This window comes from Pelophylax lessonae (genome assembly GCF_965119305.1).
Source record: "Pelophylax lessonae genome assembly, chromosome: 7".
Lineage (NCBI taxonomy): Eukaryota > Metazoa > Chordata > Amphibia > Anura > Ranidae > Pelophylax > Pelophylax lessonae.
The window spans coordinates 1,958,752-1,971,975 of NC_138774.1; the positions used below are offsets into that span (position 1 = coordinate 1,958,752).

Sequence of the window (13,224 nt, forward strand, 5' to 3'; positions counted from 1 at the left end):
CAGCTGTAATCGCAGCAAAAGGTGGCGCTACAAAGTATTAACTTAAGGGGGCTGAATAATTTTGCACGCCCAATTTTCCAGTTTTTTATTCGTTAAAAAAGTTTGAAATATCCAATAAATTTCGTTCCACTTCATGATTGTGTCCCACTTGTTGTTGATTCTTCACAAAAAATTACAGTTTTATATCTTTATGTTTGAAGCCTGAAATGTGGCAAAAGGTCGCAAAGTTCAAGGGGGCCGAATACTTTCGCAAGGCACTGTATCTCTATGTTCTCCCAGCACACTCCATGTATCTCTATGTTCCCTCGGGACTTACCTGGTTATGTTTGTACATGACGGGAAATGTGAAAAGTCCAATCACACCTGTGACAGAAAAAAGACCATCATCACCATCTCTACTATCATCATCCTCATCATCATCACTACTACTATCATTCTGGTCATGTGACTGGACTGTCCTACCAGCCTGGAGGAGGGACTGTGGGATTCTGGTCATGTGACTGGACTGTCCTAGCACCCTAGAGGAGGGACTGTGGGATTCTGGTCATGTGATACCAGTGGACTCACCTAGAACCAGCAGAGTGAGTCCGTTCAGCACGGCTCCGACATAGGTGAGGAGGTAGAGGAGGACCAAGAACTGTCAGAGAGAAGAGAGAAGAGTCACCCATTGCTCATCATAGAGAGAACATGGCAGACATGGCTCTACAGCGCCCCCCGCAGAGGGTTCTGGTGTCTGATAGAGAGAACGGTGCTGTATTGGCATGGGGAGGTCATGTGACCCACCCTTATGGTCTGCCATGGCGGAGAGTAAGGCAGGATCAGCCAATGGCTGATGTCCGCACTGCACTGGCACCTTCATATACCATAGCGCTGTACCATGCTGTCCTCATACCATCCCCATCTCTGTTACCTTCAGGGATTCCTTTGTGTCCTTCACCAGGAAGAGGCAGCGCAGTGTGGAGAAAGCGCTAAAGAAGAGAACCGCCAACCGTGCCGCCACCGCTTCAACCTGCGCTGGTGGGAGGAGGGGATCCGCATCCAGATACTTCCTGAGTGAGAAACGGAATGTTACCCCTCCAATCAACATTCACCAAGCTGCCAATGTACTGCACCCCCAAAATACACATCCCCAAAACCACACCCCAATATATAGACTACACCCCCCAAAACCACACAACACCCCGATATATAGACTACACCCCCTAAAAAACACACAACGGCCCGCTATATAGACTACACCCCCTAAAACCACACAACACCCCGATATATAGACTACACCCCCCAAAACCACACAACACCCCGATATATAGACTACACCCCCTAAAAACCACACAACACCCCGCTATATAGACTACACCCCCTAAAAAACACACAACAGCCCGCTATATAGACTACACCCCCCAAAACCACACAACACCCCGATATATAGACTACACCCCCTAAAACCACACAACACCCCGATATATAGACTACACCCCCCAAAACCACACAACACCCCGATATATAGACTACACCCCCTAAAAACCACACAACACCCCGCTATATAGACTACACCCCCTAAAACCACACAACACCCCGATATATAGACCACACCCCCCTAAAACCACAGTACACCCCAATATATAGACTACACCCCCCCAAAACCACACAACACCCCGATATATAGACTACACCCCCTAAAAACCACACAACACCCCGATATATAGACTACACCCCAAAACCACAGTACATCCCAATATATAGACTACACCCCCCAAAACCACACAACACCCCGATATATAGACTACAGTCCCCTAAAACCACAGTACACCCCAATATATAGACTACACCCCCTAAAAAACACACAACACCCGATATATAGACTACACCCCCCCCCAAAACCACAGTGCACCCCAATATATAGACTACACTCCCCTAAAACCACACAACACCCCGATATATAGACTACACCCCCCAAAACCACAGTGCACCCCAATATATAGGCTACACTCCCCCAAAACCACACAACACCCCGATATATAGACTACACCCCCCCAAAACCACACAACACCCCAATATATAGACTACACCCCCCAAAAAACACAACACCCCGATATATAGAATACACCCCCAAAACGACAGTACACCCCAATATATAGAATACACCCCGTGAAAACCACACAACGCCCCAATATATAGACTACACCCCCCAAAACCACACAACACCCCAATATATAGACTACACCCCCCAAAAAAAACACAACACCCCGATATATAGAATACACTCCCAAAACGACAGTACACCCCAATATATAGAATACACCCCGTGAAAACCACACAACGCCCCAATATATAGACTACATCCCCCAAAACCACACAACACCCCAATATATAGACTACACCCCCCCAAAAAAACACAACACCCCGATATATAGAATACACCCCCAAAACGACAGTACACCCCGATATATAGAATACACCCCCAAAACCAAAATACACTCCAATATATAGAATACACCCTGTGAAAACCACAGTACACCCCAATATATAGACTACACTCCCCAAAAAAACCCACAACACCTTAACATATATACTACACCCCCCAAATTCACATAGCATGCCAATATATAGACTCACCCCCCCCCCAAAACCACAGTACACCCCAATGTACACGCTATAACCCCCAATATACACATCATACCCCCAATACACACACTGTACTCCCCAATAGACACACTACACCCCAATATACACATCACACCCCCAATATACACATCACACCCCCAATATACACACTACACCCCAATATACATACTACATACTACACCCCAATATACACGTCACACCCCCAATATACATACTATACACCCCAATACACACATCACACCCCCAACAAACCTTACATACCACACCCTAATATATAGACTACACTCCCAGAACTCACACTACACCCCAATATAAAGACTATACCCCCCCCCCCCAAAAAAAACCACCGTACAGTAAACCCCCGTTCTATCGCGGTTCAGTTTTTGCTGTCCCGGTATATTGCGTTTTTTTTCTGTAATATTATTTTACTCTATAAATCATTGGTAAATATTTCTGTGTTTTCCATCGCTCTTCTCCGTCTCTCCGTATCTTTTATGTTTTTCTATTGTTTTCAAAGTCTGTCCAGTGAGAGTTATAAAAGATGCCTGGGGGGTATTTATATCGGGGATTTCTAATTCGCGGATTTTCACTTTTCCCGGGTGAGTCCGGAACGTAACCCCCGCGATGGAGGGGGGTTTACTGTACACCCCAATATATAGACTACACATATAAAAACCACCCTCCCCCCCAAACATACAGTACACCCCTCAATATACACCTCCCCCTCATAGTGTGGCCCCCCCATACACTCACTGGAAGGGGTGCCCCCCGTCTCCTCTCTTCATGGCTTGGAGAAGCGCGGAGTACGTCCTGATAGTCAGAGATCCGCAGAGGAGGATGAGAGCCGCGTAGGAGAGAACGCTGATCACACTGAACTGGATGAGGCACAGAAGACTGACCGTCAGACCGGTGAGACACCCCGCCGAGAGCGCCACATCCTTCCAATACAGGAGATCCATCACTGCGGGGAGAGGGAGCAGAGCGCACAATATACACCAGTGATACAATATACAGGCCCATTCTTCTGTAATGGTTTATAATATACGGACCGGTGGTAATAATGGTAATCTGTATTATACGGACTGCTGGGATGATATACGGGGATTGTCGTGGAATTGGCCTCCTGAGAATGGGGGGATTATTGGCTCGCCATATAATATACGGACCGGTGGTCTCGGTTGTATAATATACAGACCGGTGGTCTCGGTTGTATAATATACAGACCGGTGGTCTCGGTTGTATAATATACAGACTGGTGGTCTCGGTTGTATAATATACAGACCGGTGGTCTCGGTTGTATAATATACAGACCGGTGGTCTCGGTTGTATAATATACAGACCGGTGGTCTCGGTTGTACAATATACAGACCGGTGGTCTCGGTTGTATAATATACAGACTGGTGGTCTCGGTTGTATAATATACAGACCGGTGGTCTCGGTTGTATAATATACAGACCGGTGGTCTCGGTTGTATAATATACAGACCGGTGGTCTCGGTTGTACAATATACAGACCGGTGGTCTCGGTTGTATAATATACAGACTGGTGGTCTCGGTTGTGTAATATACGGACCGATGGTCTCGGTTGTGTAATACGGGGTATTATACGGACTGCTGGGATGATATCCGGGGATTGTGGTGGAATTGGCCTCCAGGGAATGGGGGGATTATTCGCTCTCCATATAATATACAGACCGGTGGTCTCGGTTGTATAATATACGGACCGGTGGTCTCGGTTGTATTATACGGGGTATTATACGGACTGCTGGGATGATATCCGGGGATTGTGGTAGAATTGGCCTCCAGGGAATGGGGGGATTATTCGCTCTCCATATAATATACGGACCGGTGGTTTCGGTTGTATAATATACGGACCAGTGGTCTCGGTTGTATAATATCGGGTATTATATGGACTGCTGGGATGATATCCGGGGATTGTGGTGGAATCCGTCTCTCGGGAATGGGGGGATTAGTGGCTCTCCATATAATATACGGACCGGTGGTCTCGGTTGTATTATACGGGGTATTATACGGACTGCTGAGATGATATCCGGGGATTGTGGTGGAATTGGCCTCCAGGGAATGGGGGGATTATTCGCTCTCCATATAATATACAGACCGGTGGTCTCGGTTGTATAATAATAAGGACCGGTGGTCTCGGTTGTATAATAATAAGGACCGGTGGTCTCGGTTGTATAATATCGGGTATTATATGGACTGCTGGGATAATATCTGGGGATTGTGGTGGAATTGGGCTCCCTGGAATGGGGGGATTATTGGCTCTCCATATAATATCCGGACCGGTGGTCTTGTTGTATGATACGGGGTATTATACGGACTCCTGGGATGATATCCGGGGATTGTGGTGGAATCCGTCTCCCAAGAATGGGGGGATTAGTCGCTCTCCATATAATATACAGACCGGTGGTCTCGGTTGTATAATATATGGACCGGTGGTCTCGGTTGTGTAATACAGGGTATTATACGGACTGCTGGGATGATATCCGGGGATTGTGGTGGAATCCGTCTCCCGGGAATGGGGGGATTAGTCGCTCGCACACAGAGGGGTTATTTTAGGGCTGTGAGGAGTGACAGGAACATGTGCAGATCTCTGTCCCCCCCCTCCCCCTTCCCCCGATCTCCCCCATTCTCTGTCTCCCCCCTCCCCCCATGGTCTCCCCTCGCCCCGGGACCTCCACTCACCCGCTTTCCTCATGGTTGCTGTGCGGTCCTCTCCCCGTATGATGTGACTGGTCACTGTGTGTCGGAGAGACTGTATGAGTGACAACTGGGGGGGGGGGGGGGGAGGATAATTATAGACACGCAGGGACGGCCTCCCTCTTGAGGTATAATAGGACACCACAGCCTCTAACAGCCCAAAACACCCCAAAATATGTCCTGAAAATGTATGAAATGGGGGGTGTCTGGTACAAGGGGTTGAGACCCCGTGTGAGGCTGGGGGTGTGTAATAGAATGGGTTGAGGCTGGGAGTGTCTGGTATATTGGAGTGAGGTCGGGTTTATGATATATTGGGGTGAGTTCAGGGGTGTCTGGATCAAGGTAGTGAGGCTGGGGGTGTCTGGTACAAGGGGGTGATGCTGAGGTGTTTGGTACAATGGGGTGAAGCTGGGGGTGTCTGGTACAATGGGGTGGGGATGGAAAGTCTGGTATATTGAGGTGACAGTGGGGGTGTCGGGTATATTGAGGTGAGGCCAGGGTGTATGGTATTCTGGGGTGACGTTGGGGGTGTCTTGTATATTAGGATGAGGTTGAGGTATCTAGTTTATTGGTGTGAGGTTGGGGGTGTCGGTATATTGGGGTGAGGTTGGGGGTGTCTGGTAGCTCGGGGTGAGGTTGGGGGGTGTCTGGTATATTGGGGTGAGGTTGGGGGTGTCTGGTATATTAGGGTGAGGTTGAGGTATCTAGTTTATTGAGGTGAGGTCGAGAGTGTCTGTTATATTGGGGTGAGGCGGGTGTCTGGTATTGTGGGATGAGGCTGGGGGGTCTGGTATATTGGGGTGAGGTTGGGGGTGTCGGTATATTGGGGTGAGGTTGGGGGTGTCTGGTACCTCGGGGTGAGGTTGGGGGTGTCTGGTATATTGGGGTGAGGTTGGGGGTGTCTAGTATATTAGGGTGAGGTTGGGGTTTCTGGTTTATTGGGGTGAAGTCAGGGGTGTCTGGAATTTTGGGGTAAGGCAGGGCGTGTCTGGTATATTGGGGTGAGATTGGGGGTGTCTGGTATATTGGGGTGAGGTTGGGGGTTTCTGGTATATTGGGGTGAGGTCGGGTGTATGGTATATTGGGGTGAGTTCGGGGTTGTCTGTAGTGAGGCTGGGGGTGTCTGGTCTAATGGGGTGAGGATGGAATGTCTGGTATATTGAGGTGACAGTGGGGGTGTCGGGTATATTGAGGTGAGGCCAGGGTGTATGGTACATTAGGGTGAGGTTGGGGGTGTCTGGTATATTGAGGTGAGGCCCAGGGGTGTCTGGTATTTTGGGGTGAGGTGTGGGGTGTCTGGTATATTGGGATGGGGTTGGGGGGTCTGGTATATTGGGGTGGCGGGATGTCTGGTATATTGGGGGTGGGGGTGTCTGGTATTGTGGGGTGAGGCTGGGGTGTCTGGTATCTTGGGGTGAGGTTGGGGGGTGCCTGGTATATTGGAGTGAAGTTTGGGGTGTCTAGTATATTAGGGTGAGGTCGGTGTTGGTATATTGGGGTGAGTTTGGGGGTGTCTGGTACATTGGGTTAAGGCCAGGGGTGTCTTGTATATTGGGGTGAGGTTGGGGGTGTTTCGTGTATTGGGGTGTGGTCGGGTGTATGATATATTGGGGTGAGGTTGGGGGCGCCGGTATATTGAGGTGAGGTTGGGGGGTGTCGGTATGTTGGGGTGAGGTTGGGGGGTGTCTAGTATATTGGGGTGAGGTTGGGGGTGTTGAAATGTTGAGGTGAGGTTTGGGGCTTCTGCTATATTGGGGTGAGGTTGGGGGGTGTTGAAATGTTGAGGTGAGGTTGGGGTGTCAATATATTGGGGTGAGGTTGTGGGTGTCGGTATATTAGGGGGGATTGGGGGTGTCAAAATATTGGGGTGAGGTTGGGGGTTTCAGTATATTGGGGTGAGGTTGGTGGTGTCTCGTATAAATAGGGTGAGGTTGGGGGTGTCGGTATGTTGGGGTGAGGTTAGGGGTGTTGGTATGTTGATGTTGGGGGTGTCGGTATATTTGGGTGATATTGGGGGTGTCTGTATATTGGCGTGAGATTGGGGGTGTCAGTATATTGGGGTGAGGTTGGGGTGTCGGTATTTTGAGGTGAGGTTGGGGGGTGTCGGTATATTGGGGTGAGGTTTGGGGTGTCGGTATATTGGGGGGAGGTTGGGGGTGTCGGTATATTGGGGGGAGGTTGGGGGGTGTCGGTATATTGGGGTGAGGTTGGAGGTGTCAGTATATTGGCGTGAGGTTGGGGGTGTCAGTATATTGGGGTGAGGTTGGGGTGTCAGTATTTTGAGGTGAGGTTGGGGGGTGTCGGTATACTGGGGTGAGGTTTGGGGTGTCGGTATATTGGGGGGAGGTTGGGGGGTGTCGGTATATTGGGGTGAGGTTGGGGGTGTCGGTATATTGGGGGGAGGTTGGGGGGTGTCGGTATATTGGGGGGAGGTTGGGGGGTGTCGGTATATTGGGGTGAGGTTGGGGGTGTCGGTATATTGGGGGGAGGTTGGGGGGTGTCGGTATATTGGGGGGAGGTTGGGGGGTGTCGGTATATTGGGGTGAGGTTGGGGGTGTCGGTATATTGGGGTGAGGTTGGGGGGTGTCGGTATATTGGGGGGAGGTTGGGGGTGTCGGTATATTGGGGTGAGGTTGGGGGGTGTGGCCTCCCTTCTTTGGTCAGTGTGAAGTTTGCAGTCACAACCTCCATCCTCCATCGTTGTCCTACAGCTCGGAGTCCGGTGTTCCCGGGGTGGGGGGATGGGGGTCAGCATTGTTCTGTGATACATACACCTGTCTTTGGGGGAAGGGAAGGGGGAGGAGGGGTGCAGTTACACCTGTCTTTGGGGGAGGGGGAGGTGGGGGCACTTGGTGAGGAATTGGAGGCTGTTTGGGTTGAGAAGCTCATGTTGTCCATCTGTCTTCACACACAAAGCTGGTGCAGAGGACGGGGCAATAACATCGAAGAGCAGAGTGTGGGGGGGGGGAGTTAATCTCTGGAGGGGGTCAGGGGGTGGTAATATTGAGGGGGGGGCAGGGGGTAATAACTCTGGAGGGTTCGGGGGGTGGTAATACTGGGTGGGGGTCAGGGTGGTGGTACCCCCAGTGATAGAGGACAGTAGCGGAGGAGGGGAAATCTCTGGAGGGGGACCGAGGGGTAGGAATATTGGGGGGGGGGGCAGGGGGTAATAACTCTAGAGGGTTCGGGGGGTGGTAATACTGGGAGGGGGGTCAGGGTGGGGGTACCCCCAGTGATAGAGGACAGTAGCGGAGGAGGGGAAATCTCTGGAGGGGGTCTGAGGGGTAGGAATATTGGTGGGGGAGCAGGGGGTAATAACTCTGGAGGGTTCGGGGGGTGGTAATACTGGGTGGGGGTCAGGGTGGTGGTACCCCCAGTGATAGAGGACAGTAGCGGAGGAGGGGAAATCTCTGGAGGGGGACCGAGGGGTAGGAATATTGGGGGGGGGCAGGGGGTAATAACTCTAGAGGGTTCGGGGGGTGGTAATACTGGGAGGGGGGTCAGGGTGGTGGTACCCCCAGTGATAGAGGACAGTAGCGGAGGAGGGGAAATCTCTGGAGGGGGTCTGAGGGGTAGGAATATTGGGGGGGGAGCAGGGGGTAATAACTCTAGAGGGTTCGGGGGGTGGTAATACAGGGAGGGGGTGAGGGTGGTGGTACCCCCAATGATAGAGGACAGTAGCGGAGGAGGGGAAATCTCTGGAGGGGACATTGAAGCCAATAAAATATTTGTCATTGTCTGTAGATCCGGCCGGCTCAGTGGGATATACGAGGGGGGACATGCCGGGGGGGGGGTGATAATCCTCCACAGAGTCCAGCTAAACCTGTAACCATCATTTGCGGTGTCTGAGCGCCAGACTCTGCTCCATGCGAGTCTCTGCATCCCCCCAGAACTACAGATCAGGGGTGGGGGACTCCTGAGGGTATCTAAGGGGGGATCACCATAACCAGACATGTTCTGTCACCATCATTGATCAGGGAATACAGATCCCACCAGTTAGGACAGTATAGGATGGATGATGGGGGGAGGGGGGGTTGCACAGGTACAGATGGGGATGTAGAGGTTTGTTGGGGTTATGTACACAGGAGATATGTCCAGGTGGTGGGGGTATGTCCAGGTAAGAGGTGATGGGGGTGGGGGGGTATACATGTGTTGGGGTGATGTCTAGGTGGGGGGTATGTACAAATGTGGGGGGTGTACAGGTTGTGGGGTGGTGATCAGTTGAGAGAGGGTATATACAGGGAGTGGGGATTATGTCCAAGTGGGGGAGGTATATACAGGTGGTGGGATAGGTATGTACAGGCGGTGGGGAAGGTATTTACAGGTGGTGGGGGAGGTATGTACAGGCGGCGGGGGAGGTATGTACAGGCGTGGGGGAGGTATGTACAGGCGGTGGGGGAGGTATGTACAGGCGGTGGGGGAGGTATGTACAGGCTGTGGGGGAGGTATGTACAGGCGGTGGGGAAGGTATGTAAAGGCGGTGGGGGAGGTATGTACGGGCATTGGAGGAGGTATGTACAGGCGGTGGGGGAGGTATGTACAGTCGGTGAGGGAGGTATGTACAGGCGGTGGGGGAGGTATGTACAGGCGGTAGGGGAGGTATGTACAGGCGGTGGGGGAGGTATGTACAGGCGGTGGGGAAGGTATGTACAGTCGGTGAGGGAGGTATGTACAGGCGGTGGGGGAGGTATGTACAGGCGGTGGGGGAGATATTTACAGGCGGTGGGGGAGGTATGTACAGGCGTGGGGGAGGTATGTACAGGCGGTGGGGGAGGTATGTACAGGCGGTGGGGGAGGTATGTACAGGCTGTGGGGGAGGTATGTACAGGCGGTGGGGGAGGTATGTACAGGCGGTGGGGGAGGTATGTACAGGCTGTGGGGGAGGTATGTACAGGCGGTGGGGGAGGTATGTACAGGCGGTGAGGGAGGTATGTACAGGCTGTGGGGGAGGTATGTACAGGCGGTGGGGGAGGTATGTACAGTCGGTGAGGGAGGTATGTACAGGCGGTGGGGGAGGTATGTACAGGCGGTGGGGGAGGTATGTACAGGCGGTGGGGAAGGTATGTACAGTCGGTGAGGGAGGTATGTACAGGCGGTGGGGGAGGTATGTACAGGCGGTGGGGGAGATATTTACAGGCGGTGGGGGAGGTATGTACAGGCGTGGGGGAGGTATGTACAGGCGGTGGGGGAGGTATGTACAGGCGGTGGGGAAGGTATGTACAGTCGGTAAGGGAGGTATGTACAGGCGGTGGGGGAGGTATGTACAGGCGGTGGGGGAGGTATTTACAGGTGGTGGGGGAGGTATGTACAGGCGGCGGGGGAGGTATGTACAGGCGTGGGGGAGGTATGTACAGGTGGTGGGGGAGGTATGTACAGGCGGTGGTGGAGGTATGTACAGGCTGTGGGGGAGGTATGTACAGGCGGTGGTGGAGGTATGTACAGGCGGTGGGGAAGGTATGTAAAGGCGGTGGGGGAGGTATGTACGGGCGGTGGAGGAGGTATGAACAGGCGGTGGGGGAGGTATGTACAGTCGGTGAGGGAGGTATGTACAGGCGGTGGGGGAGGTATGTACAGGCGGTGGGGGAGGTATTTACAGGTGGTGGGGGAGGTATGTACAGGCGGCGGGGGAGGTATGTACAGGCGTGGGGGAGGTATGTACAGGCGGTGGGGGAGGTATGTACAGGCGGTGGGGGAGGTATGTACAGGCTGTGGGGGAGGTATGTACAGGCGGTGGGGAAGGTATGTAAAGGCGGTGGGGGAGGTATGTACGGGCGGTGGAGGAGGTATGTACAGGCGGTGGGGGAGGTATGTACAGTCGGTGAGGGAGGTATGTACAGGCGGTGGGGGAGGTATGTACAGGCGGTGGGGGAGGTATGTACAGGCGGTGGGGAAGGTATGTACAGTCGGTGAGGGAGGTATGTACAGGCGGTGGGGGAGGTATGTACAGGCGGTGGGGGAGGTATGTACAGGCGGTGGGGGAGGTATGTATAGGTGGTGGGGGAGGTATGTACAGGCTGTGGGGGAGGTATGTACAGGCGGTGGGGGAGGTATGTACAGGCTGTGGGGGAGGTATGTACAGGCGGTGGGGGAGGTATGTACAGGCGGTGGGGGAGGTATGTACAGGCGGTGGGGGAGGTATGTAAAGGCGGTGGGGGAGGTATGTACAGGCGGTGGAGGAGGTATGTACAGGCGGTGGAAGAGGTATGTACAGGCGGTGGGGTGAAGTCCAGGTGTGCTCTGGGTAATGTATTGGGGACTGATGGGTGTCTATGCTGATGGTGGTTAGGGATCCCGGGGTCACAGGATAAAGGGGTTAGAAATTCCATGGTCACAGGAGAATGGGGTTAGGGATTCCGAGGTCACAGAATAACGGAGTTAGGGATCCCGGGGTCACAGGATAATGGGGTTAGGAATCCTGGGGTCAAAGGATAACGGAGTTAGAAATCCCGGGGTCACAGGATAACGGAGTTAAGGATCCCGGGGGCACAGGATAACGGGGTTATGGATGCCGAGGTCACAGAATAACGGGGGTTAGGGATCCCGGTGGGTCACAAGATAATGGGGTTAGGGATCCCGGGGTCACAGGATAACGGGGTTGGGGATCCCAAGGTCACAGGATAATGGGGTTAGGGATCCCGGGGTCACAGGACAAAGGGGTTAGGGATCCCAAGGTCACAGGATAATGGGGTTAGGGATCCCGGGGTCACAGGATAATGGAGTTAGGGATCCCGGGGTCACAGGATAATGGGGTTAGGGATCCCGAGGTCACAGGATAACGGGGTTATGGATCCCGAGGTCACAGGATAATGGGGTTAGGGATCCCGAGGTCACAGGATAACGGGGTTATGGATCCCGAGGTCACAGGATAATGGGGTTAGGGATCCCGGGGTCACAGATATCCTTGTAAAAGCTTAGTAGAGGAACAGCTTCAGAATAGATGTGGGAGGAGCCTCTGATAGAAAGTCCAGGGGGGTGAAGAATTTGGGTTAAGGCCTTTGTGGGGTAAGTCGGGTTTTGGGGCTAAGAGGATGGGAAGTCATTGTAGTGTCACACCAGGACAGACCTGTATGAACCCGAGCCGTTTCCCATAGCAACCCAACAATTTCCCACTGTAGGGGCGCCCTGATTGGCTGTGGCCGTGTCGCGGGATGGTTGGGCCCGGTACGTGGGATTATCTCTGTCAATACAAAAAGCTGAGCCAATATTGTCCATCAATATTTATCCAGGATTAAGATGTGACTTCTCCCCGCCTCTGTGTCCCCGGATGACACGGCACCTTGAATATTCTGATGTGCAGACGCTCCCAGCCTGGCACGGGGCGACGGGCAATAAACAGCGACATGACCCTGGGAGAGGTCAGGACTTCTGTGTGATGTCCCCATAGAGGGGAGGAGATGGGAGAGATTGTATTATGGGAGTCAGGGGACTGAAGAGATAATGTGAGAGAGCAGAGATAATCTGAGGGTGCAGAGATAATGTGAGAGAACAGAGATAATCTGAGGGGGCAGAGATAATCTGAAGGTGCAGAGATAATCTGAGAGAGCAGAGATAATCTGGGGGTGCAGAGATAATGTGAGACAGCAGAGATAATCTGAGGGTGCAGAGATAATCTGAGGGTGCAGAGATAATGTGAGAGAGAAGAGATAATGTGAGAGAGCAGAGCTAATCTGAGGGCGCAGAGCTAATCTGAGGGTGCTGAGCTAATGTGAGAGAGCAGAGATAATGTGAGAGAGCAGAGATAATGTGAGAGAGCAGAGATATTCTGAGGGGGCAGAGATAATCTGAAGGTGCAGAGATAATCTGAGAGAGCAGGGATAATCTGAGGGTGCAGAGATAATGTGAGAGAGCAGAGATAATGTGAGAGAGAGCAGAGATAATCTGA

At 52.4% G+C, this 13,224-nt stretch overlaps 1 protein-coding gene across 2 annotated transcripts in view; it reads right to left on the reverse strand.

The window, feature by feature from the left end:
• RTN2 (reticulon 2) overlaps positions 1-13,224 on the reverse strand; it is a 43,383-nt gene that overhangs the window by 18,161 nt on the left and 11,998 nt on the right. For both annotated transcript variants that reach the window (XM_082263370.1, XM_082263369.1), the window contains 4 exons: positions 3,379-3,586; positions 911-1,049; positions 568-637; positions 317-363 (listed from right to left, as the gene is read on the reverse strand). In XM_082263370.1, coding sequence (XP_082119496.1) covers positions 317-363; positions 568-637; positions 911-1,049; positions 3,379-3,586 — 464 coding nt within the window. The remainder of the gene's footprint in view (positions 1-316; positions 364-567; positions 638-910; positions 1,050-3,378; positions 3,587-13,224) is intronic.